The 24668-nt window shown below is 43.6% G+C and overlaps 1 protein-coding gene across 1 annotated transcript; it reads left to right on the forward strand.

Annotated features, from left to right (window-relative positions):
- Positions 1-1734: 1734 nt before the first annotated feature.
- On the forward strand, positions 1735-23286 carry LOC115137114 (ubiquitin conjugation factor E4 A-like). The gene is given in 22 exon segments (XM_029673182.2): positions 1735-1834; positions 2514-2626; positions 3572-3743; positions 4066-4236; positions 5091-5203; positions 5522-5674; positions 6503-6662; positions 7203-7405; positions 7620-7811; positions 14218-14551; positions 14698-14725; positions 14727-14822; positions 15356-15663; positions 16930-17062; positions 18858-19048; positions 19165-19265; positions 19417-19530; positions 20129-20303; positions 20941-21121; positions 21418-21565; positions 21660-21817; positions 22072-23286. Coding segments are annotated over 20 exon segments (3225 nt in total). The 5' UTR covers positions 1735-1834; positions 2514-2626; positions 3572-3613; the 3' UTR covers positions 22208-23286.
- Positions 23287-24668: the final 1382 nt, after the last annotated feature.

Here is a 24668-nt window from a genome sequence, read left to right on the forward strand (position 1 = left end):
TCCAGACTTTACACCCCCAGCAGTGACACTGCTAATTTTGCGGCCATATTTCCTATCGAACAATCAGTGCCTTCATAAAGTATTGACACCCTTTGACTTTTTTCACATTTTGTTGTGTTACAGCCTGCATTTAAGATTGATTACATTTTGATTTTTGATCACTGTCCTACACACAATACACCATTGTGTCAAAGTGGAATTATGTTTATTTTTTACATATTAATTAAAAATTAAGAGCTGAAATGTCATCAGTTAATAAGTATTCCATCCCTTTGTTATGGCAAGCCGAAATAAGTTCAGGAGTAAAAATGTGCTTAACAAGTCACATATTGCATGGATTCATTCTCTGTGCAATAAAAGTGTTTAACATGATTTTTGAATGACTACCTAAACTCTGTAACCCACACATACAATTATCTGTAAGGTCCCCCAGTCGAGCACTGAATTTCAAACACAGATTCAACCACAAAGACCAGGGAGGTTTTTCAATACCTCGCAAAGAAGGGCACCTACTGATGCAGACATTGAATATCCCTTTGAGCATGGTGAAGTTATTAATTACACTTTGGATGGTGTATCAATAAACCCAGTCACAAATATAATTTATGTAGTTCTGTCCTTGACTTGTTCTTTAACATCTATTAATGTTCTATATTATGTCATGTTTCATGTTTTGTGTGGACCCCAGGAAGAGTAGTTGCTGCTTTCACAACAGCTAATGGAGATCCTAATAAAATACCAATACCGTTCTTCCTAACACAGTTGCCGGAGAAGAAGGAAACCGCTCAGAGATTTCACCAAGAGGCCAATGATGACTTTTAAACAGTTACAGAGTTTAATGGCTGTGATAGAAGAAAACTGAGGATGGGTCAACAACATTGTAGTTACTCCACAATACTAAACTAATCGACAGAGTAAAAAGAAGGAAGCCTATACAGAATAAATATATTCCAAAACATGCATCCTGTTTGCAACAAGGTACTAAAGTAATTCTGAAATAAAATGTGTCAAAGCAATTATGTTTGGGGCAAATCCAATACAACACATTACTGAGTACCACTCTTCATATTTTTAAAGCATAGGGGTGGCTGCATGGTATTATGGGTAGGCTTGTAATCGTTAAGGACTAAGGAGTTTTTCAGGATAAAAAAAGAAACCTGAATGGAATTAAGCACAGGCAAAAACATAGAGGAAAATCTGGTTCAGTCTGTTTTCCAGCCTTTCCAACCTGCTCTTAAGGAACCACAAAGTGTGCAAGCCTTTGTTTAATCCCAGTTCTACCAAACATTTTTCTACTTATAAACTGATTAGTAGAATCTGATACAAAAGACAAGTACAAAAGCACAAAACAATGATTGGATTTAAGTTGATGGGCCACTCTATAAGGGCCACCAAATGAGCAGCAACACTCCTCTGGGAGTTAACTCTGGATTTGGAAACTATAAGTGTTCATGAGTAGATTGTTACTGTGACACAATTTACAGATAAGTTTGTGTGGTGCAATGAATGATAGGAGTACACACACAAAAAACATTGTTGACCATTTAGGCTTGAACAAATAAATTACATATCTTATAGAAATACTTTATATTATTCTTTGTATGATAACTAGTATATAATATATCGATAGTTGTGCACATTTTCCATCATTTTCGTTCTTATCGTGAATTAATGAATTATACAGGACGGGACATTTATTGCGAAGAATTAAAGCGATCCGTGACCCGGACGTACTTAGTTATTCTTGCCTGCTTCACAGCAGTGCGAGAACCAAAGCAGAGGAAAGAAAGCTTTTCTAGCTAATTGAAATACACGTTATCTGCTGTTGTTTCAGGTATGACAATATTCCGATATTTGAATATCTGCTTTTTTTTGTTTGACATCTGTCAAAAGAGTCAAGTTTTGCCCCGTAACTGACAAAGTACAGCGGGCTTAACAACTTACCTGGATCATGTGCAGTCCATCTGCTAGCCTAAAGTTAACTAGCTTGCCAGCTAAATACGGCGACTGCTAGCTAGCGAGCTACTTGAGCGGAACCGGTGATTCACTGACGACTAGCGAGCTACATTATCAGCTTGCTTATTGAGTCATTATGCAATTGATTCGAGTTATCGAAAGACAAGTGGCTAGCTAGCTATGTGCCCTTCCTTCAAATAACACATCACTTTATTCGTTTGTTTTGATATAGTTACATCACTTGACAGCTCGTTAATTAGCTAGCCAGGTACTAGCTAGCTAGTTTGCAATCTAACCAGCATGCTAACCAACTAACTAGCATGTTACAAGTGTCCAGGCTACCACCACTTGACGTTGACAGACCCTTTCCTACGCATCATCATAATGACGATGATGATAATAATGTACTTACATTATGCAAAATCAAAGTGTAAAAGATGGAAGATGTCCATCTGTTGGCAGTCTGTCTATGCTGCCTTATTTCAGTCAAACAGTAAACATCCGCATTGATTCAGGACTCTGTACTGTAACACATGTGCTCTTCTGCCTTATTTCAGTCAAACAGTAAACATCGGCATTCAATCAGGACTCTACTGTGACACGTGCTCTACATTTTGAAAAATGTAGGAGCACACAACGATATCTAGGAGCAGAATGAAAAATATTTGAGGTATTACACCAGCAATCAGCAGTTGAAACAATAACAAAGAATGGTCCCCGCCACAGTTTCCATCAAAGGTTGAGAGATGGGCCTGGAGAAATATAACAACACTCAAATGTATAGACAGAGCTATGGCTGCAAGGACAGACTAGATATCAGCCTTCTAGTTTTAACCATGTTTTGAGGCTATACAGAAGTTGTTTACATTTACTCTGTTTACAGACATTGGAAAAACAAGCTATATTTTGGCTTCAGATGGGGTAAGACAGTTGAACTAAGCTCATGGGGCATTATGTTATACTTTTCAAGAATCAATGGGTTTATATAATACATTTTATATGTTAAAATACAGGGTTTAGGAGCACACATTTTGTTTTAAACAAAACATTTTTAAGATTGAGATATAGCCTGTATGATTCCTAGCTGCTTTTGAAGCTAATCTCCTAAAGAAGTTCTCCCTTTTCCTTTCTTTCCGTGCCACCACGTTTGCATGCTACTGAGGCTGTGGGCAGAGGGACAGCAAAGATTTCAATACAACACTTATTACCTGGGGGATTTTGTTTTCTTTTTATTTCTTGGGGCACTGGTGCTACCAAAATTCCAGGTAGCACAGCAAAATATTTGGCATCTTATGCCCCCAAAAATTGTAGCACTGTGGTGCCCTGTCAATAAGCTAACCAGTCAGTCTGTGGTTCACAAATGAACGTTGGGTTTCTGTTATTCCTCTGGCCTGAATGAAAATGTATACCGTCTGGGTTTAGCCTAGAGGTACCAGTCTGTTTGAGTTATCATTCCACTCCTTGGCACTACTTGACACAGAGTAGCATATAAGGAGTGGATCGTTAGCAAACAGGTTCGTGATTTCAGAGTCTGACACACTTGAAACAACTTCTATAGATTTGTTTGAACTCACCTAGTCCAGTGTTCCATACCACGGTGTACCTCTCTGTCCAGGCTGGTGCCAGCACCTGTTGATGGAGTCTATGGTCCAGTGAGATGACTGACCAGGGCAACAACAACCAAAACATCTCCCGCAACCCCTTCGCTGCCCTTTTCAGCTCCCTCGCCGACGCCAAGCAGTTTGCATCGGGACAGAAACCACCTTTGCACCATGGCGAACCACCATGTGAGTTACCCTCCCAAGGAGGAGTTACAGGGCACGCAGGTTTTTGCTCCAGCCCAGCTCTAGCACACATGACCTGACTAATCGGCTGCATGGCAGGACCTTGATTAGCTGAATTGGTGGTGTTTTAGTGCTGGGTTGGAATGAAGGCCTGCAAACCACGTGGCCACTCCTGCTCTAATGGTGCACTGTGCTACTTGTATAGGCTATAGCCTGTCTGTATAACTTAAACATCACTGATATGGTGCAGCACGCTCACTGGCTTGACGTTCGACAATGACCTCATACGGGTTTCTTATATTTGCTGGCTTATCTTGTATTGCAGCGGAGGACTCGGAGGGAAGTCAGTCCGAGTCGGAGAACTCAGACAGCATCGAGGACAATGACGACTCGGTGGCCGAGATCAGCCGCTCCTTCCTGTCGCGGCAGGAGCTATGCGAACAGCTCAACATCAACCACATGATCCAGAGGATCTTCCTCATCACCTTGGACAACAGTGAGTGCAGGAAGTTAGATTGGAGCGTATTAGCGCGTTTACACCGCGTTTCTTCATTTAGGACACCTTTTCCATTGGAGTGGCAGCGTGATGCCACTTGTCCCTTCTAGTTTACTGAATCTTGTTGTCATGTAAACAACACTTAATGTTGCCTGGCTGGGTCTATATGATGTACTGTAGTGGTATGAACTAAAGCAAATCAGTCTGTTTCCTAGGCAACCCTTTGTGTGCCCATACACAAGCGATGGCTTGATTAATCACCCATCAACATCCCCTTGTTTTAATTATCAGGCCCCCATTCCGACTGCCTTCTTTATTTCCCTCTGTTTTCTGTTGATTGATCTGAGGTGCTGTATTGGGGGCATGGTCAATGTGTGACTTACATCTGTCTTCAACTCCTTCTTCAACTCATGGGAATTCAGTACAACCATCCTTCCTGGCGGTCTTTTCTTCACGCTGTCACTGTGTGTACTAGATTAGACAGAGAGTGATCGGCTTGGCATCAGCCAACTGGCTGACTCAGAGGCTGTGTCATCAAGGGGGTCTACAGGTCCCAGATTACCGTCCGCCGCCTCCTCTTTTCCCGCTCATCATCCCTCACTGACTGGCATGAAAGTGCCCTGATGACGGAGCCCCTGTCTGTCCATTTCTAGTCTAAATCTAATCTAATCTGTTCGTGCTCTTTGGTGCTGCTGGACCGCTGGCCTCTTTTAGGATTCCATTTCAGGGCCATCCAGTAAACAGTAAATGACTCACCCCAGCTCAATACTCATAAACTAGATGCTGGAATGAGTCATGAATGACCCTGTTTGCTCTAAGTGAAAAGTAAAACATGAACTATTGTTTGACTTCAGGTGACCCCAGTCTGAGAGGAGGCAATGGGATTCCTCCACGCTGTGTGTTCCTGGTGGAAATGGCCGCTGAGATGGACGGTCAAGACTGGCTGGACATGGACAACATCGAGCAGGTACAATAGGACTGGACATTGGTAATGGTGGTGGCGAACTGTTCGCTGGTCAGCTCAGTTGACCTCGATGCCATAAGATCCACATGTACAGTACTGTGTCTTCCCATACCGATTTCCTCACTGGCTTGTAAGTGTCAGGGGACTAGGCCTATTAAGTATACAGTGCATTGTCTACTCTAAGAAGATGGAATAGTGAAAAATGCATAGTGAACAAAGTTCATCGAGACCATATGCAGAGATCAGTAAGTAAGTACATGAAGTTCATAGTACAGAATGTTGGCTTAAGTTTTTAAAAATATTTTTTATTTTTTATATCAGGGACTCTTCAACAGATTATTGATGCTGGAGCCAGGAAACCACCTCATCTACATGACCTCGTGTAATGCTGTGAATCTCTCTGCCGACCGAGACGCTGGGGACAAGTGCGCCATACCGTTCCTCTACGCCTGCTACCAGAGAGCCAAGGAAGAGGTGGGGGTCACATACCACAGCACTCACACTCATTCCTAATTTCTTTCTCCACGAATTCACAGCCATAATTCAGTCAGGAGAAGTGTGCTGTGTAGGACAATTTTAAAAGGCAAACACGGACTGTACAAAACATTAGGAACACCTGCTCTTTCCGTGACTTGCCAGGTGAATCCAGGTGAAAGCTGTGATCCCTTATTGATGCCACTTGTTAAATCCACTTCAATCAGTGTAGATGAAGGGGAGACGGGTTAAAGAAAGATTTTTAAGCCTTGAGACAATTGATTGTGTATGCGTGTCATTCAGAGGGTGAATGGTAGTAGGTGCCAGGCGCACCGGTTGTGTGTCAAGAACTGCAACGCTGCTGGGGTTTTCACGCTCAACAGTTTCCCATGTGTATCAAGAATGCTCCGTCACCCAAAGGACATCAAACTAACTTGACACAACTATGGGACGCATTGGAGTCAACATGGACCAGCATCCCTGTGGAACGCTTTCGACACCTTGTAGAGTCCATGCCCCGACAAATTAAGGCTGTTCTGAGGGCAAAAGGGGGGGTGCAACTCAATATGAGAAAAGTGTTCCTAATGTTTTGTGCACTGTCTAAACTGTGCTGCATGGGACAATGTAAAGCGAAATAGTGTGACATGGTAGATAGTCTTACTGAACATAATGAATGACCTGTCTAAAGGTTAAATCTGCTGTTTATTTCTAGATCATTTCGATCTGCATAAAGGCTAAATAAAGCATGTTTAGTTTGTGCTCCATTGCTGACAATGATGTGACAAATTCTTAACCTCCCTGCTCCCTCCTGACATTACACACCCTCAGGTCACCAAGGTACCGGAGAAGCTGCTGTCGTACGCGGTGCGCTGTAAGAACCTGACGGTGTCCAACACGCGCACGGTCCTGCTCACCCCCGAGATCTACATCAGACAGAACGTGTACGAGCAGCTACTGGATTTGCTGCTAGAGGGAGTCGGCGGAGCCCGTGAGTCCATTCAATTATTAAAGCCCCACCCCCTGACTGTCTGAGGATTCCGGTTCTGTTCCATCTCAGTATCCAAAGAAAGTGGTGTTTGCTGCTCAGGTATCAACTGTTGAGGCCTCCCAAGACAGGATGTGCTGTAACTTAGTCTAGTCTGCACCCGCTGATGAAAGAACTGGTTTAGACTGGTTTGAACTTGTCTATCTGTATTTATTAGTGCATAATAGCCTCACTTTGCAGTGTGTTGTCATATAAGGTCCTGATGATGTTGTGTGTGGTTTGTGTCCAGAAAAGGGTGGGAAAGATGCCTGTACAATACAGAGAATATACTTTACTGAACTGTGTAGGCTATATATACAGGTTATTTTTTCTGCTATATACCTAAGCCCTTTTTTGAGCCAGGAAAAATCCTGTACACATTTGGTTCTGTAAAGTACAGCATCTTTTCTGCACTATACAGGGCTATGAAATCCCTATACCTAATCCCCCTTTTGAGCCAAGAAAAACCCTGACATTAAGTGTGCTTTCTGTTGTGCGTCGCAGAGCTGGACGAGGTGGTGGAGTTCGTGGAGGAGGTGATCGCTGGCCTGTTGGCTGACCAGGAGGTGCGCACCTTCAGCGAGGTGATCGGGCCCGTGCTCGATATCTTCCAAGGCCGTGTGAAAGACTTGGATCTCTGCCAGCTGCTGCTTTTCTCCTACCTGGACCTGCTCCTCTACTTCAGCCGCCAAAAAGACATCGCTACGGTCAGGGGCCGTAATGCATCGTCATCACTCCTCTGGACTGTTTTCTACAACCATGATTATTACTTGATTATATTCTATACTATTCATAACAAGATTATTATTATTATTATTATTTGTACAACAACTGCATTCATATGTCTGAGATGGACAACCTTGATCTCAAAAGTAGTTTACTCTTTGCTAATATAATATACTTCAAATTGTCTTCCTCCAGGTATTGGTGGAGCACATCCAACCCAAAGATCCCAACAATGGGCTTCAGTATCAGAAGACCCTCCTTGGCACTGTGTTGAGTATCTCTTGTCTGCTGAAGACCCCGGGGGTGGTGGAGGGTCACGGCTTCTTCCTCAACCCCTCACGCTCCAGTCCACAAGAAATTAAGGTGCAGGAGTCCAACATACACCAGGTAAGGGCACTAGAGTCTTTGGTCAAAAGTAGTGCACTATATATAGGGAATTGAATGTTATTTGGGACGGACCCCTAACCTTATCGTCTTCTGTGTCTCCAAAACCCCACTTAGGCCTACATCTAGCTTACTGCCAATGGTCAGACACTAGCTTAGTCTAAGCTACACAATGTGTAGAATAGCAGGACATTTGCTTTAAAACTGCAAAAACAATTATTCACCTTATAGCAAAATGTGTAGAATTGCAGGATATTATAACATTTTCTCTCTACCCCATGGCAGAATATCTAGAATTGCATGTAATTAGTTTTAAAACAGCAACATTTTCTCTACACCGCATGCCAAAATGTAAAGAATTGCTGAAGATTTTACTTTAACAATGCATAATAACTATGCAATTATCCACTGCCAAGAAGGCAGGCACTAAAATGTTTTGTTCCACCCCAAAAGGCTAGAGGCACTAATGCCTGATGACTTTCCCTGAGGTTTTCCTGAACTTTCCAATACCGTCACCATATTTAAAGCTGCAATATGTAACTTTTTGGGGTAGCCAACAAAATTCACATAGAATGATATGTCATTCTCGTAGATATGATATGAATAGATATGTCATTCTCGTTGAAAGCGAGTCTAAGAAGCAGTAGATTTGTTCTATGTGCTCTATTTCTATGCGTCCAGTCTTAAATTTCATTTTTGCGTCTTTTGGTTTTGTACACCAGCTGAAAATACAGTATTTTTGGTTATGGAAAATATATTCCGCAGCGGTGTAGATGGTACAATGATTCGCTACACTATACTTGCTTGTTTTGTCACATAAACTGAAATTAGGCGAACTGGTGGAGGGATTTCTGCATAGTGCATCTTTAATTCGTTTGAAACACATTCAAGTTATTAACCTTATGAACATAGCCCACCAAGCCCAAAAGTTTGAGCACCCCTGTTTTAAATATCGCTTCAATAGGTTTCAGACAATAACCGGGTATCATAGCATTCAGGGGTATTTTTTAAAATCTGAATTAAACAAGAACTGTCATGCCGAAATGATCCACTGACAACATAACATGGGGCTTTGTCCAGAGAGTTCACCACAAGATCTATATAAACACACCAGTAGAACAACAAGTGTAGGTTACAGTGTTGTTAAGTGATCACCTCCCGTGCCAGAGTATGTGAGTGGAGCGGAGCGAGGAGCGGAGTGTGCCTAATTTCACTGGAGAACGGCGCGAGATTCCCAAAGGCTGGAGCATCGGCCGTCTTACCCACTCCAATTTCGTTCCAGTAGAGAGAGCTTCAGTAGCACTCACTTCACGAGCTCGGGGCATGCCCGACCCAGCATGCATTTTGTAGTCTTATTGGGTGCTGCTATAGCCCCTTGCTTAAGCTACTGTCATGGAGTTTGCTTAATATTTTCATAAAGGAACTGATAAAACACACAGGTGCTAAATCAAGGTGACTTACAAAGATGAGGACGAAGAGCAAGAGAGGGAGTGCGGTAATGTAGTGTCCACAACTAAAGAATCATGATGGTGTACTTACTACGTGCACATGCTAAAATAAAGGAACGAGGTGGGTAGGTAACTAAGTGTGTCATTGTAGCGAAGTATTTATAAAGTAAAAATCTGATCTCTGAAATGTTCTTCTTTTTTGTTCTATTATCTATGCAATAGGCCATCATTTATTTTGGTCCAATCGGCCTAGCATATTCCTACTTTCAAGGAGCTTTCCGTTTTTATTGGGTTATTTTGCTTAAAAACCTTTTAGGCCTACCTTTTTAAGGCTGTCCCTGACAGATCTTGATCGACCGAAAGTCGTCTGTTCTTCCGGCCAATTAATTGAGCACATCCTATGTGTTTGAATCAAATCAAATATGTGCATTGAGCTTGTCTAATGCTTTAAGCTTACAGTTTGATGGCTCGAGGGCGCCAGAGATGACTTAACCTGACCCAACTATTCTCCTCCCGCTCCTGCTGGCTTTGCCAGTAATAGGCTACACACAAGGAGTCGGCAACCTTTCTCATGTGGAATGCCAATTTATCTTACCATTTCTACCAATCTGCGTGCCAGGTATGGTTTTCATATGCAAATGTTCATGAAACAGTTGAATGTAATTTATAACGTCTTCATATCTCAAATTCATTGTCATGTGGGTAATCAAAATTATCTCAATCTAAATGAAAATGATGCAAACCTAAAAAGTAACTTCTATAGCCATTGCAATCTATGTAAAAAAATAACCTACATAAATCCAACAGCCTGCAGGTAGAAAATATCCAGATTAAAAATGAAATATCCTATAAATCACATTGGCTACACATGGCCTGTCTGCAAGGAACCTGAACATTAGGTCCGGCTTAGACTGTGCTAGCGAATACACAGCTGTAGGCTATTTGCACAAGGGATAAGAAGCCATGCTTGACTTGGGCAGGAGCTCACTGGAGCTGAGTACCGGCACCTCAAACCCTGTTAGTCTTACAGAATATTAGCTTCAAAGTATTGTGGAGCTCCTGCACCTAAATTTAAACAGTACACGCACCCAAAATGAGTACCGGAACCGATTTCAGTCCATGTCGAGCACGGATAAGAAGCCTATTTTATGACGTTTCCATTGTGGATCAGAGCATTCGATTTTCCTTTTCATGCTAAGTGGTCATTGAAAGGGAGAGAGCAGGAAAGATTTTTCAAATACATAGAACTCTCGAATGTAAAAACAGACTTTGTGGGAACGCCGTTTGAGGTGAAGAAAACATTACTTTGAGAAGCTCCACAGGTCGTTGTGGTGGTGCGTTAAGCCAATCAGAAATACTATCAGATCCCCAAATGGGCACATTTATATGCCTACATTTGCGTGCAGGCCAGGGAGCCTCGTAAATGGAATTAAATCAACCAAAACTTGTTTCTCACAAGTGTAGCATAGGTTGTGCACTCTGCAAACAATGTGTCCACTCCTACAATAAGAACAGGAAGACTAGAATAATATTGAATGCATTCAAATAAATTACTAACCAAAGTAACACATTGTAGATTAGAAATTATAGGAATTAACGGTAAATGTACAACTGGTGATACAGTGGGGAGAACAAGTATTTGATACACTGCCGATTTTGCAGGTTTTCCTACTTAGTAGGTTTTCCTACTTTCCTACTTTCCTACAAAGCATGTAGAGGTCTAATTGTTATCATAGGTACACTTCAACTGTGAGAGACAGAATCTACATACAGACACCGGTTAGTCAGGCTGATTGAAGTAGTAAGTACATGTAGATATCGTTAAAGTGACTATGCATATATGATGAACAGAGCGTAGCAGTAGCGTAAAAGAGGGGTTGGCGGGTGGTGGGTGTCGGGACACAATGCAGATAGCCCGGTTAGCCAATGTGTGGGAGCACTGGTTGGTCGGCCCAATTGAGGTAGTATGTACATGAATGTGTAGTTAAAGTGACTATGCATATATGATAAACAGAGAGTAGCAGCAGCGTGAAAGAGGGGTTGGGGGGGGCACACATTGCAAATAGTCCGGGTAGCCATTTGATTACCTGTTCAGGAGTCTTATGGCTTGGGGGTAAAAACTGTTGAGAAGCCTTTTTGTTCTAGACTTGGCACTCCGGTACCGCTTGCCATGCAGTAGTGGAGAGAACAGTCTATGACTGGGGTGGCTGGGGTCTTTGACAATTTTTAGGGCCTTCCTCTAACACCGCCTGGTGTAGAGGTCCTGGATGGCATGCAGCTTAGCCCCAGTGATGTACTGGGCCGTACGCACTACCCTCTGTAGTGCCTTGCGGTCAGAGGCCGAGCAATTGCCGTACCAGGCAGTGATGCAACCAGATGCTCTCGATGTTGCAGCTATAGAAACTTTTGAGGATCTCAGGACCCATGCCAAATCATTTTAGTTTCCTGAGGGGGAATAGGCTTTGTCGTGCCCTCTTCACGACTGTCTTGGTGTGCTTAGACCATGTTAGGTTGTTGGTCATGTGGACACCAAGGAACTTGAAGTTCTCAACCTGCTCCACTACAGCCCCTCCGATGAGAATGGGGGCATGCTCGGTCCTCCTTTTCCTGTAGTCCACAATCATCTCCTTAGTCTTGGTTACGTTGCGGGATAGGTTGTTGTTCTGGCACCACCCAGCCAGGTCTCTGACCTCCCACCCTATAGGATGTCTTGTCGTTGTCGGTGATCAGGCCTACCACTGTTGTGTCGTCTGCAAACTTAATGATGGTGTTAGACTCGTGCCTGGCCATGCAGTCGTGGGTGAACAGAGAGTACAAGAGGGGACTGAGCATGCACCCCTGGGGAGCTCCAGTGTTGAGGATCAGCGTGGCATATGTGTTGCTACCTACCCTCAACACCTGGAGGCGGCCCGTCAGGAAGTCCAGGATCCAGTTGCAGAGGGAGGTGTTTAGTCCCAGGATCCTTAGCTTAGTGATGAGCTTTGAGGGTACTATGGTGTTGAATGCTGAGCTGTAGTCAATGAATAGCATTCTCACATAGGTGTTCCTTTTGTCCAGGTGGGAAAGGGCAGTGTGGAGTGCAATAGAGATTGCATCATCTGTGGATCTGTTTGGGTGGTATGCAAATTGGAGTGGGTCTAGGGTTTCTGGGATAATGCTGTTGATGTGAGCCATTACCAACCTTTCAAAGCACTTCATGGCTACAGACGTGAGTGCTACGGGTATTTAGTCATTTAGGCAGGTTGCCTTTGTGTTCTTGGGCACAGGGACTATGGTTTTCTGCTTGAAACATGTTGGTATTACAGACTCAATCAGGGACATGTTGAAAATGTCAGTGAAGACACCTGCCAGTTGGTAACCAAAAAAGTGTTAAACAAATCAAAAGATATTTGAGATTCTTCTAAGTAGCCACCCTTTGCCTTGACAGCTTTGCACACTCTTAGCATTCTCTCAACCAACTTCATGAGGAATGCTTTTCCAACTGTCTTGAAGGAGTTCCCACATATGCTGAGCACTTTTTGGCAGCTTTTCCTTCACTCCACAGTCCAACTCATCCCAAAACATCTCAATTGTGTTGAGGTCAGGTGATTGTGAAGGCCAGGTCATCTGATGCAACACTCCATCACTCTCCTTCCTGGTCAAATAGCCCTTACACAGCCTGGAGGTGTGTTTTGGGTCATTGTCCTGTTGAAAAACAAATGATAGTCCCACTAAGCGCAAACCAGATGGGATGGTGTGTTGCTGCAGAATGCTGTGGTAGTCATGCTGGTTAAGTGTGCCTTGAATTCTAAATAAATCAGACAGTGTCACCAGCAAAGCACCATCACACCACCACCTCCATGCTTCACGGGGTGAACCACACATACAGAGATAATCTGTTCACTTACTCTGCGTCTCACAAAGACATGGTTGTTGCAACCAAACATCTCGAATTTGGACTCATCGGACCAAAGCACAGATTTCCAACGGTCTGATGTCCATTGCTCGTGTTTCTTTGCCCAAGCTAGTTTCTTCTTCTTATTGGTGTCCTTTTTAATAGTGGTTTCTTTACAGCACCTCGACCATGAAGGCCTGATTCACGCAGTCTCCTCTGAACAGTTGATGTTGATGTGTCTGTTACTTGAACTCCGTGAAGCATTTATTTGGGCTGCAATTTCTGAGGCTATTAACTCTAATGAACTTTTACTCTGCCGCAGAGGTAACTGAGTCTTCCTTTCCTGTGGCGGTCCTCATGAGACAGTTTTATTATAGCGCTTGATGGTTTTTGCGACTGCACAATTTTCTAGATTGACTGACCTTCATGTCTTAAAGTAATGATGGACTGTCCTTTCTCTTTGCTTATTTGAGCTGTTCTTGCCATAATATGGACTTGGTCTTTTACCAAATAGGGCCATCTTCTGTATTACCCCCCTTCCTTGTCACAACACAACTGATTGGCTGAAACGCGTTAAGAAGGAAAGAAATTCCACAAATGAACTTTTTAACAAGGCACACCTAGAAAATAGTCCAAATAAAGAGAAACCCTTGAATGAGTAGGTGTGTACAAACTTTTGACTTGGCACTGTGTATAGAAGGCATTTATTTTTGTTTAATTTGTATTTAATTATAAGTAAGTCACAGCCTATAAATGCAATTTATAGACTTATGGTTTAATACAACAAAATGTTTTTTAAATGCTGAGTGCTTTATGTCCCAATTAGCATTTGTGTCGCACTCGCAAGTGCTTCACAATTTATTTCTTTGTAGGCTGTAGCCTTGAAATAATATAGGGATTTTAATAAATGTAGAGAATCTGGATCAGCAGTGTTTCTTTCTGTGAGCTCAGAGACGTTTTTAGCGGAGCGGTTGGAAAAGACTTGGCGTGCCGGCGAGTGACGAGCGGGATTTCAGACCGCTCAACTCCACTCACATACTCTGCTCCCGTCTACTTATTGACATATCCTGTCCTCCTTTCGTCCCAGTTCATGGGCCAGTTCCATGACAAGCTGCACCAGCTCCTGAAGAACCTGCTGCAGCAGTCGGGTGAGACGCGTCACCTGCTGCTCTCCTGGCTGGGTGGCTGCCTGCAAGCCAACGCCGGGCGCACCAAGATCTGGGCCAACCAGATGCCCGAGATCTTCTTCCAGATGTACGCCTCAGACGCCTTCTTCCTCAACCTGGGCGCCGCGCTGCTCAAGCTGTGCCAGCCCTTCTGCCGGCCGCGCTCGCCCAAGCTGCTCACCTTCAACCCCACCTACTGCGCCCTCAAGGAGCTCAGCGAGGAGGAGCGGCGCAACCGCAACGTGCATGCCAGAGGTCTGTGTGTGTGTGCACGTTTGTATGTGCCCTCTTGCATATGCGTGCACGTGGGTATGGATCATTGGATGTCCTTTTTACATAGCCGATTCTCTATGTTATGTTAGTGAATATGAACTTGTCCTCATTTTCTCATTGATCATTAGGTCTGGACAAAGAGACGTGTCTCGTCCCACTTCCCCCAGCAGTCGGTGGAGTACGCCCAGTCGTACAGCCTCCTCACTGAGAACCTCATCCTCACCCAGATGACCCTTCACCTGGGCTTCCACAGGTAACTAACTGGCAACGTTACAGAGCATTTAGATATAATTAAAATGATAGGCTCGATATGATTGTCTTTCAAGTAGAATAGGGAATGATGTCCGGTCTATTCGGTGCATTTCTATCTGCAAATTTGTGAACATATCGCCTCACTGAATACACCCCAGACCTAGCAATGCTGTATCCATATGATGAACATTTAGTATATTAGTTGGTTTTGGGTTTGTGCATGAAGACAGTTCTATTTACCATGTTAGTACACAATGCATTTGGTGCTGTTTGTCTGACCTAGATTAAGCCTTGTTCCTTGACACACAAAAAACCTCTCAGTGGTGGTTCTCCATTGAGCATGGGTTTAAGTACAGGAGAAGGCTTGATCTGGCCCTTGGACTAGACTTGTGATAACATCTCAGTGTTCTCCTTCATAACAGCTGAGCAATATGTACTGTATCTAACGTTGTGAACTGGACCTTGACAAATTTCAATTGTTCCCTGTGACATATGGTTAAGAAAGTTGTATTGTGTCTTCTTGCTTCTCCCTAGACTCCACGAGCAGATGGTGAAGATGAACCAGTCGCTCCACCGGCTGCAGGGTACGTGGCGGGAGGCCCAGCTCACGGGCGGCCCGGCGGCCGAGCAGCTCCGCGAGCAGTTCGAGCGCCTCATGACGGTCTACCTGTCGACCAAGGCAGCAGCCACCCAGCCGGGCATGCTGCAGTGCTGCCTCAACCTGCAGGCGTCCAGCGCCACACTCCTGGTTCAACTGGGCCTCAGCAACCAGGGGCCCGAGCACGCCCAGCTCTCCTTCCCCTTGCCGCCGCTACACAACAGCCTGCTCTGTCACATGCCAGGTAGCATGTCATTTTGACTTTTTTTTGTTTGCGACTTAGTCAGAGTATTTAACTAAGGTAGGAAAGACAACCAAGTATCACAGTCATTGCAGGTGAAGCTTTCCGTCAACCTGGCTTGTTTACTTACTTCCTTAGACCAATCGCCCCATGAGCAGAAAAGGCCATCAACAACTCCAACTTTCCTTTCAGTGTTGCGCCATCAACCTTGACATCACGTTTTCAGTCATTTGACAGATGCTCTTATGCTGACCTGCGGTCAGTGCGTACAATGGAGGCGCTAAATCAGTGGTTTTCAACCAGGTGTGCCGTAAATGGCTTCCTAATCTTGATCATTGTGTTGGAACACTCACTTATAAACATGACCTGTGGGAGTTGGAGCACCAGTGCAGCTCAGATAATACATTGAATGGCACATGGTTTTATCTGTATCGTTGTTTCAAGTCCAGTTCGCTCAGGCTGTTACATTTGTATCTTTTTTGAGGGGCCGGCATCACGAGCAAAGTCATTTTGTATCATTTAACTTCGCCTGTGAGAACCATAACCACAGGCAAGTCTTAGCTGTACCACAGCCTCTGCCATAGAAACAAACGGAACATGGCTTTGTGGCTGTGGTTGCACCTTTACAATGCAGAAAACCGCTCGTCTCTAGCTCAAACCTTTCAAAACTTAAGACCTACAGTATTTTAAGAGTTTTTTTCCCCCTGTGCAGATTGCGGGACCCTCTTAAAGGGGTACACACAAATGAGTCATCATGAGTAAGGTACTATAAAAAACAGTTCAAATAATCCCCATTTAATCTATAAAAGAATGTTTGTCACGGAAAATAGATGATTAAGGATCAGATAAGATGGGGGTCGTTACCACTAAATTAATTAATAGGGCCATTTTAGGTGTGGCACAGAATTGTTTTATCCCATCAAAATGTGCCACGGTTCATTAAAGGTTGGGAACCACTGTGCTAAATAACAGCAAAAAGAATAATAATTTGCCCAATGACAGGGCTATAGAAGAGTTGTGAGAGAATAACACAAGTAGAGAGCAGAGGAGGCTGGCGGGAGTAACTATAGGAGGACGGGCTCATTGTTATTGCTGGAATGGAATGAATGGAAACACCAAACACACGGAAACAACGTGTTTGACTCCATTCCAGCCATTTTAAAAAGAGCCCGTCCTCATGTAGCCCCTCCCACCAGCCGCCTCTGGGAGAGAGTTTATTACGACTACTAAGAGGGGTTGGTTATCAAAAGGATTCTTGTACGTCTGCAGAGTTCTTTGCGGAGAACTTGGGAGATTTCTTTGTCTTCCTCCGCCGCTTCGCCGACGAGGTCCTGGAGTCTTCTGCCGACAGCTTGGAGCAGGTCCTCAACTTCATCACTGTGTTCATGGGAAACGTGGAGAGGTAGGGGGAAGAGAGGGGGAGGCATTGAGTTCACCCGTGCGCACACACAGTACCAGGCCAAATGTTTGTGCATAATATTCATGTATCCTGGTACATACGCTACTTTTCAAAACTTTGGGGTCATTTATACATTTCCTTGTTTTTTTTGTTGAAAGAAAAGCTCATTTTTGGTCCGTTTAAAATAACATCAAATTGATTAGAAATACAGTGTAGACATTGTTAATGTTGTAAATGATTATTGTAGCTGGAAATGGCACATTTTTCATGGAATATCTACATAGGCGTACAGAGGCCCATTATCTGCAACCATCACTCCTGTGTTCCAATGGCACGTTGTGTTAGCTAATCCAAGTTTATCATTTTAAAAGGCTGACTGATCATTAGAAAATCATTTTGCAATTATGTTAGCACAGCTGAAAACTGTTGTTCTGATTAAAGAACCAATAAAACTGTCCATCTGTAGACAGGTTGAGTGTCTGGAGCATCAGCATTTGTGGGTTCGATTACAGGCTCAAAATAGCCAGAAACAAATAACTTTATTCTGGAACTCGTCAGTCTGTTCTTGTTCTGAGAAATGAAGGCTATTCCATGCAAGAAATTGCTAAGAAACTGAAGAACTCGTACAACGCTGTGTACTACTCCTTTCACAGAACAGCGCAAACTGGCTCTAACCAGAATAGAAAGAGTGGGTGGCCCCGGTGCACAACTGAGCAAGAGGACAAGTACATTAGAGTGTCTAGTTTGAGGAACCGATGCCTCAAGTCCTCAACTGGCAGCTTCATTAAATAGTACCCGCAAAACACCAGTCTAAACATCAACAGTGAAGTGGCGACTCCGGGATGCTGGCCTTCTAGGAAGAGTTGCAAAGAAAAAGCCAATTAAAAAATAAAAGGTTAAAGATGGGCAAAAGAACACAGACACTGGACAGAGGAAGATTGTAAAAAAGGGTTATGGACAGACAAATCTAAGTTTGAGGTGTACGAATCACAAAGAAGAACATTTATGAGATGCAGAAGAAATGAAAAGATGCTGGAGGAGTGCTTGATGCCATCTGTCAAGCATGGTGGAGGCTATTTGATGGTCTGGGGTGCTTTGGTTGTGGTAAAGTGGGAGATTTGTACAGGGTAAAAGGGATCTTGAAGGAAAGCTATCACTCCATTTTGCAACGCCATGCCATACCCTGTGGACGGCGCTTAATTGGAGCCAATTTCCACGTACAACAGGACAATGACCCAAAGCACAGCTCCAAACTATGCATGAATTATTTAGGGAAGACGCAGCTGGTATTCTGTCTATAATGGAGTGGCCAGCACAGTAACATCTCAACCCTATTGAGCTGTTGTGGGAGCAGCTTGACTGTATAGTATGTAAGAAGCCAATCCAACTTGTGGGAGGTGCTTCAGGAAGCATGGGCTGAAACCTCTTCAGATTACCTCAACAAATTGACAACTAGAATGCCAAAGGTCTGCAAGACTGTAATTGCTGCAAATGGAGGATTCTTTGACGAAAGCAATGTTTGAAGGACAATATTATTAATTCAATAAAAAATTATTATTTATAACCTTGTCAACATCTTGACTATATTTCCTATTCATTTTGCAAGGACATTTCTAAGTGACCCAAAACATTTGAACGGTAGTAAACAGTCCTCAGGGTATTGTACATCTCAATTGTGGATCGCCATTGGCTGTTATAACAGTCACTCTTCTGGATGTGATATTCCTAAGGGGTAAATGCGTCTACCATTCGGACTCATCGATGTTCCTATTGTGTTACTCTTTACCCATGTACCCAGGATGAAGAACCCTCATTTGCGGGCGAAGCTGGCAGAGGTGCTGGAGGCGGTGATGCCCCACATGGAACCGGCGACGGCTGGCACAGCCCAGCCAATCATGTTCCAGCGTCAAAGGGTCTTCTGCTCCTACCACCATGCACCTCACCTGGCTGAGGCACTCATTGCTGTGTTTGTGGACATTGAGTTCACTGGTGGGTTTAGTGTGTGTGTCTTGCGCACATGTTTTTGTGTGCGTTAGAATTAAAACCTTTGTAATGAAGCTCAAGTGCATGCATGTGACTTGTATGTTATTGACTTTTCTCCTCAGGTGACCCTCACCAGTTTGAACAGAAGTTCAACTACAGGAGACCTATGTATCCCATCCTCAAGTTCATGTGGGGGAAGGAGAGCTACAGAGAGAGCATTAAGGCAAGCTTGTTTCCCTTTTTTTCTCAGTTATTTAGATGGTACCACATTTAGAGTAGTCCTTAGTGAAGACCGCAGAAAACACATGGCTATTGCTTTTCAGTTCTGCACCATAATGCCCCAAAATTCTTATGTGGAATGTTGTTCACTTCAGAGTCTTGCTGTTTATGCTTCCGAGAACCTCGAGGCCATGAATCCTCCACTCTTCCTGCGGTATCTGAATCTCCTGATGAACGACGCCATCTTCCTTCTCGACGAAGCTATACAGGTGAGAAACTGTCAGCGTTTCTTGCTCGTTTTATGAAAAGGGCATTCCTAGCGTTGACTTATATCCATCTCAGCTGATGACACTTTAAATCGGCGGACGGGCTCATTGTAATGCCTGGAATGGAATCAATGAATGGTATTAAGCACACGGTTTCTATGCGTTTTATAACATTCCATTCCGACCATTACTATGAGTCGTCCTCACCTCACCAGCCTCTACTGATCTATCTTTTTATTCATTTTTTGGGGGACCTAAAAGACTGTTAAAAACATCCACAAATCAGCTCCAATTGGTTTTCATTTTGGAAATCTGTTCCAAAATATTCCCACACACAATAGAGAGTTAATGTATATGTGATCGTGTACAAATGTAAGCAAGGTTTGAAATGATTATGTTTAAATAAAATGTGTCTGTTTGGGCTTCTTGCAGTCAATTTGCAGTCTACAAATGATTTATTATTATGACCATCCGCTGAAGAAGAAATTGGCCCTCGGCTGAATCTAGTTGTGTATTCCCTGGTTTATCCGAAGATCCTACGTTTTAAACTCGGTCCGATTTTCTCACTACTTCCCTCTGATCTGGTCCTTTTCTGTGGTAGTACCTGAGCAAGATTAAGCTTCTGCAACTGGAGAAGGACCATGGCGAGTGGGAGGGCCTGGCTCCTGATGCCCTCCGGGAGAAGGAGTCCAGTCTGCAGATGTTGGGACAGCTGGCACGCTTCCATAACATCATGTCCAACGAGACCATCGGCACACTGGCTTTCCTCACATCGGGTTAGTTGGAGAGGGAGGATGAATGGAAAACAATGAGTGGATAATGTCTTGGACATGCGTCTCGACCTAGAGCTACACAAACTATGGGTGTTTGTGTATTTTAAAAAATATTTTTTTTAGACATCATTGTCCAATTCATTGAGCAGAATTAAGAGTTTGCCCTGTTTAAGGTAAATGGCAATACTTTATATTTGATGGCACTGTGTTGTACACTGAGGATACAAAACATTAGGAACACCTTTCTCATATTGAGTTACACCCCCTTTTGCCCTCAGAACAGCCTCAATTTGTCAGGGCATGGACTCTACAAGGTGTCTAATGCGTTCCACAGGGATGCTGGCCCATGTTGACTCCAATTCTTCCCACAGTTGTGTCAAGTTGGTTTGATGTCCTTTGGGTGGTGGACCATTCTTGATACACATGGACAATTGTTGAGCGTGAAAAACCCAGCAGAGTTGCAGTTCTTTTTAATTTATTTATATTTTTTACCCCTTTTTTCTCCCCAATTTCGTGGTTTATAGCTTTCACCTGGATTCACCTGGTCCATCTGTCATGGAAAGAGCAGGTGTTTTGTACACTCTGTATATATGAATATATTGAAACTCCTACTCGCTTCTCCCTCTCCATGATATCCCAGAGATCAAGTGTATTTTTGTGCACCCTTTCATGGCTGAGAGGATCATCTCCATGCTCAACCACTTCCTGCAGCACCTGGTTGGCCCCAAGATGGGCGCCCTGAAGGTAAAAGACTTCAGCGAGTTTGACTTCAAGCCTCAACAACTGGTCTCCGATATCTGCACCATCTACCTTAACCTGGGGTATGTTTAAAAAAGGCAGTATTTCAAGGCTAATACAAGGCCCAGAAGTTGTTTTGGGTTGAAATTCTCTTGCTTTTTCCATCTGTACTTCTTTAGCCGATCAAATATTTTGAGCGTTTGCCTGGAGTGCCAGGTGGGTGGTGTTTGCATGTTTTGGGTGGTTCAATTGTGCCAGGCAAGCATAGCTAAATTAGTTCAACCTTTTTTTTTAAAGTACAATTTGAATCCATGTGTGGCATATAAGGTGGCTATTTGGTTTCTAGTGACTCTAACAATGTCTGTTTTCTCTTCGGCAGTGATGAAGAGAATTTCTGTGCCACTGTCCCAAAAGACGGGCGCTCCTACTCTCCCACGCTCTTCTCTCAGACTGTCCGAGTCCTGAAGAAGATCAACAAGCCCGGAGAAGTTATTGTTGGTTTCGGTCTCCTTGCTGACAAAATAAAGGTTAGATCTGTATAAAATCACCTTACACTGTACCACTATGCCCTCTCCATACCATAACCCTAAATGAATAACTTCTGCCTGTCTCCTGTCTTAGTCTCATGCAGACCGACAGCTGCAGGATGAGGAAACGTACGCGGACGCCCCAGACGACTTCCTGGACCCCATTATGTCCACACTGATGCTCGACCCTGTGCTGCTCCCCTCCTCCAATGTCACGGTTGATCGCTCGACCATAGCACGGCATTTACTCAGGTGAGTGATCCCTTAGGAGTAGCATGTCTACGTGCTGCTGGTTTATTCCAGGGACTGCATGCATCAAGCATCTCAGAATAGGAGTGCTGATCTATGATCAGGTCCCCCCCTGTCCGTGTAGTCTTATTCATTGTTATCTAAAAGGCAAAACTGGTCCTAAATCAGCAGTCTTACTTTGAGCGGCTTGAAACATACGGCCCGAGATCACGTTTTTTTTTGTACGATATTGAGTATCAATTTTCATTTCCCTACAGTGATCAGACAGACCCGTTCAACCGCAGTCCACTCACAATGGATCAGATCCGGCCCAACGAGGAGCTGAAGCAACAGATTTTACAGTGGCTGGCCCAGCATAAGCAGGAGCGGCTGCAGATGGGCCCTAGTGGCTAGCCCTGGGATCTTCTCAAACAAACTATGATTGTACCATACCTTCCCTCACCTCCTTCCCGGCAGTAGTATGCTCCACTATGACTCATCCATGTGTGCTTGCCTTCAAGCTTCGGACTTCAAACCACGTGAGACTTTGGTTTCTCCCTTTCATGCAGCGCACATCACTCAAATACCCTCACTGGTCAATGGAAGATCCCATGTCTCAAAAACTGTCAAGAGAGCAGGTAGTGGTGCAATTGAAAACCGAGTTACACTGCTACATTCATGTGCCCTATGGTGGTTTTAGAATGTTGCCCCCTGCTTCAGAGAATATGCTGTTTACCATTAGTGGTTGCAGTCTGGTCAGAACCACTGGTCTAACTGGACAATAGTCGTTTAGGAATTCCTAAATTAATATCAGCTCTGCCAAATGTTTTATATTTTAAAAGTAGGCAAAGTATACTGAACATGGACTTCAGAACAAGAAAATGTCATGTGTCTTATTAATTTCCCCGTGTCTCTATAGTAACCCTAAGGTCAATATGCACTACGAACCTAAACAACATTATCTAACGTTATTTAGCATTTACAATTGAAATAATGTCTTATGCAAGCATATAATACCCATGTAATAAAATGTGGGCTAACCAATCTTAATTTAAAGAATCGGTGCCTAAAACCACCAGCTTTGCTTTAATTTCATCGACCAGACATTTTTCAAGTTATTATATTGTCTTTGTTGCATTTATGGTATCAAATGCGCTGTCAACGGATATGTCTTAAATCCGAAACAAGAGATGGTATAGACAATGTAGGAGTTTGCTATTGTCACTTGCTATTGGTTATTTACAAAGCAGTTTGTAACTTGTGCGAGTTGCTCTTGTTTGGAATTTGAGACTTAATGCAAAGTAAAGTGTGATTTGCCGAAGAAATTAGTAGAACACGTGTGAGAGAATGCCCAATTGATAGCATGCATTTGTATGTGGTGTATCTACTAACTTGATGATTACCAGAGTGAAATTACAATGCAATATTTTAACTGTCAATGTATTTTGAATGTACAGTATGACTAATAAATAAAGCTTTGATGTGTTACAGTATCAATCTTTTGCATTACTTCTTCCAGTAGCCTAATAACAGGCAATAACTTTATTTCCAATACTCATTCATTAAGTACTAAAGTTAACATAACATAATGCTAATTGTGTGGTGTATTAGGAACTGAACAAAGTTTTTACCAACCAACACTATCCAATTACGCTGAACAGAAATATAAACACAACATGCAAAGTGTTCGTCCCATGTTTAATGAGCACAAATTTGTGTACATCCCTGTTAGTGAGCATTTCTCCTTTTGAATGTTCAATTCTCTGCCTACAACGTAGTTTTAGAGAATTTGGCAGTATGTCCAACCGGCCTCGCAGACCATGTGTAACCGCGACAGCCCAGGACCTCCACATCCGGCTTCTTCACCTGGGGAATGGTCTGAGACCAGATACCCGGACAGCTGATGAAACTGTGGGTTTGCACAATCGAAGAAACCATCTCAGGGATGCTCATCTGCGTGCTTGTCGTCCTCACCAGGGTCTTGACCTGACTGCAGTTTGGCATCGTAACTGACTTCAGTAGGCTCACCTTTGATGGCCACTGGCACGCTGGAGAAGCGTGCTCTTCGCGGATGAATCCCAGTTTCAACTGTGCTGAGCATACGAGTGGGTTTGCTGATGTCAACGTTGTGAACAGAGTGCCTCATGGTGGCGGGGAGGTAATGGTATGGGATGGCGTAAACTATGGACAATTAACACAATTGCATTTTATCAATGACAATTTGAATGCACAGAGACACCGTGAGGAGATTCTGAGGCTCATCGGTGTGCCATTCATTCGCCGCCATCACGTTTAGTGCACTGCCCCATTTCACAAGGATCTGTACACAATTCCTGGAAGCTGAAAATGCCCCAGTTCTTCCATGGCCTGCATATACTCACCAGACATGTCACCCATTGAGCATCAAATCAAATTTATTTATAAAGCCCTTCGTACATCAGCTGATATCTCAAAGTGCTGTACAGAAACCCAGCCTAAAACCCCAAACAGCAAGCAATGCAGGTGTAGAAGCACGGTGGCTAGGAAAAACTCCCTAGAAAGGCCAAAACCTAGGAAGAAACCTAGAGCGGAACCAGGCTATGTGGGGTGGCCAGTCCTCCTCAGAGCCCGGACTTGAACCCAATCGAACAGCTCTGGAGAGACCTGAAAATATATGTGCAGCAACGCTCCCAATCTAAACTGACAGAGCTTCAGAGGATCTGCAGAGAAGAATGGGAGAAACTCCCCAAATAAAGGTGTGCCAAGCTTGTAGCGTCATACCGAAGAAGACTCGATGCTGTAATCACTGCCAAAGGTGCTTCAACAAAGTACTGAGTAAAGAGTCTGAATATTTATGTAGATGTGATTCTTTTTTATAAATCAGCACACACTGAAG

This window comes from Oncorhynchus nerka, linkage group LG11 (genome assembly GCF_034236695.1).
Source record: "Oncorhynchus nerka isolate Pitt River linkage group LG11, Oner_Uvic_2.0, whole genome shotgun sequence".
In the NCBI taxonomy this organism is placed as follows: domain Eukaryota; kingdom Metazoa; phylum Chordata; class Actinopteri; order Salmoniformes; family Salmonidae; genus Oncorhynchus; species Oncorhynchus nerka.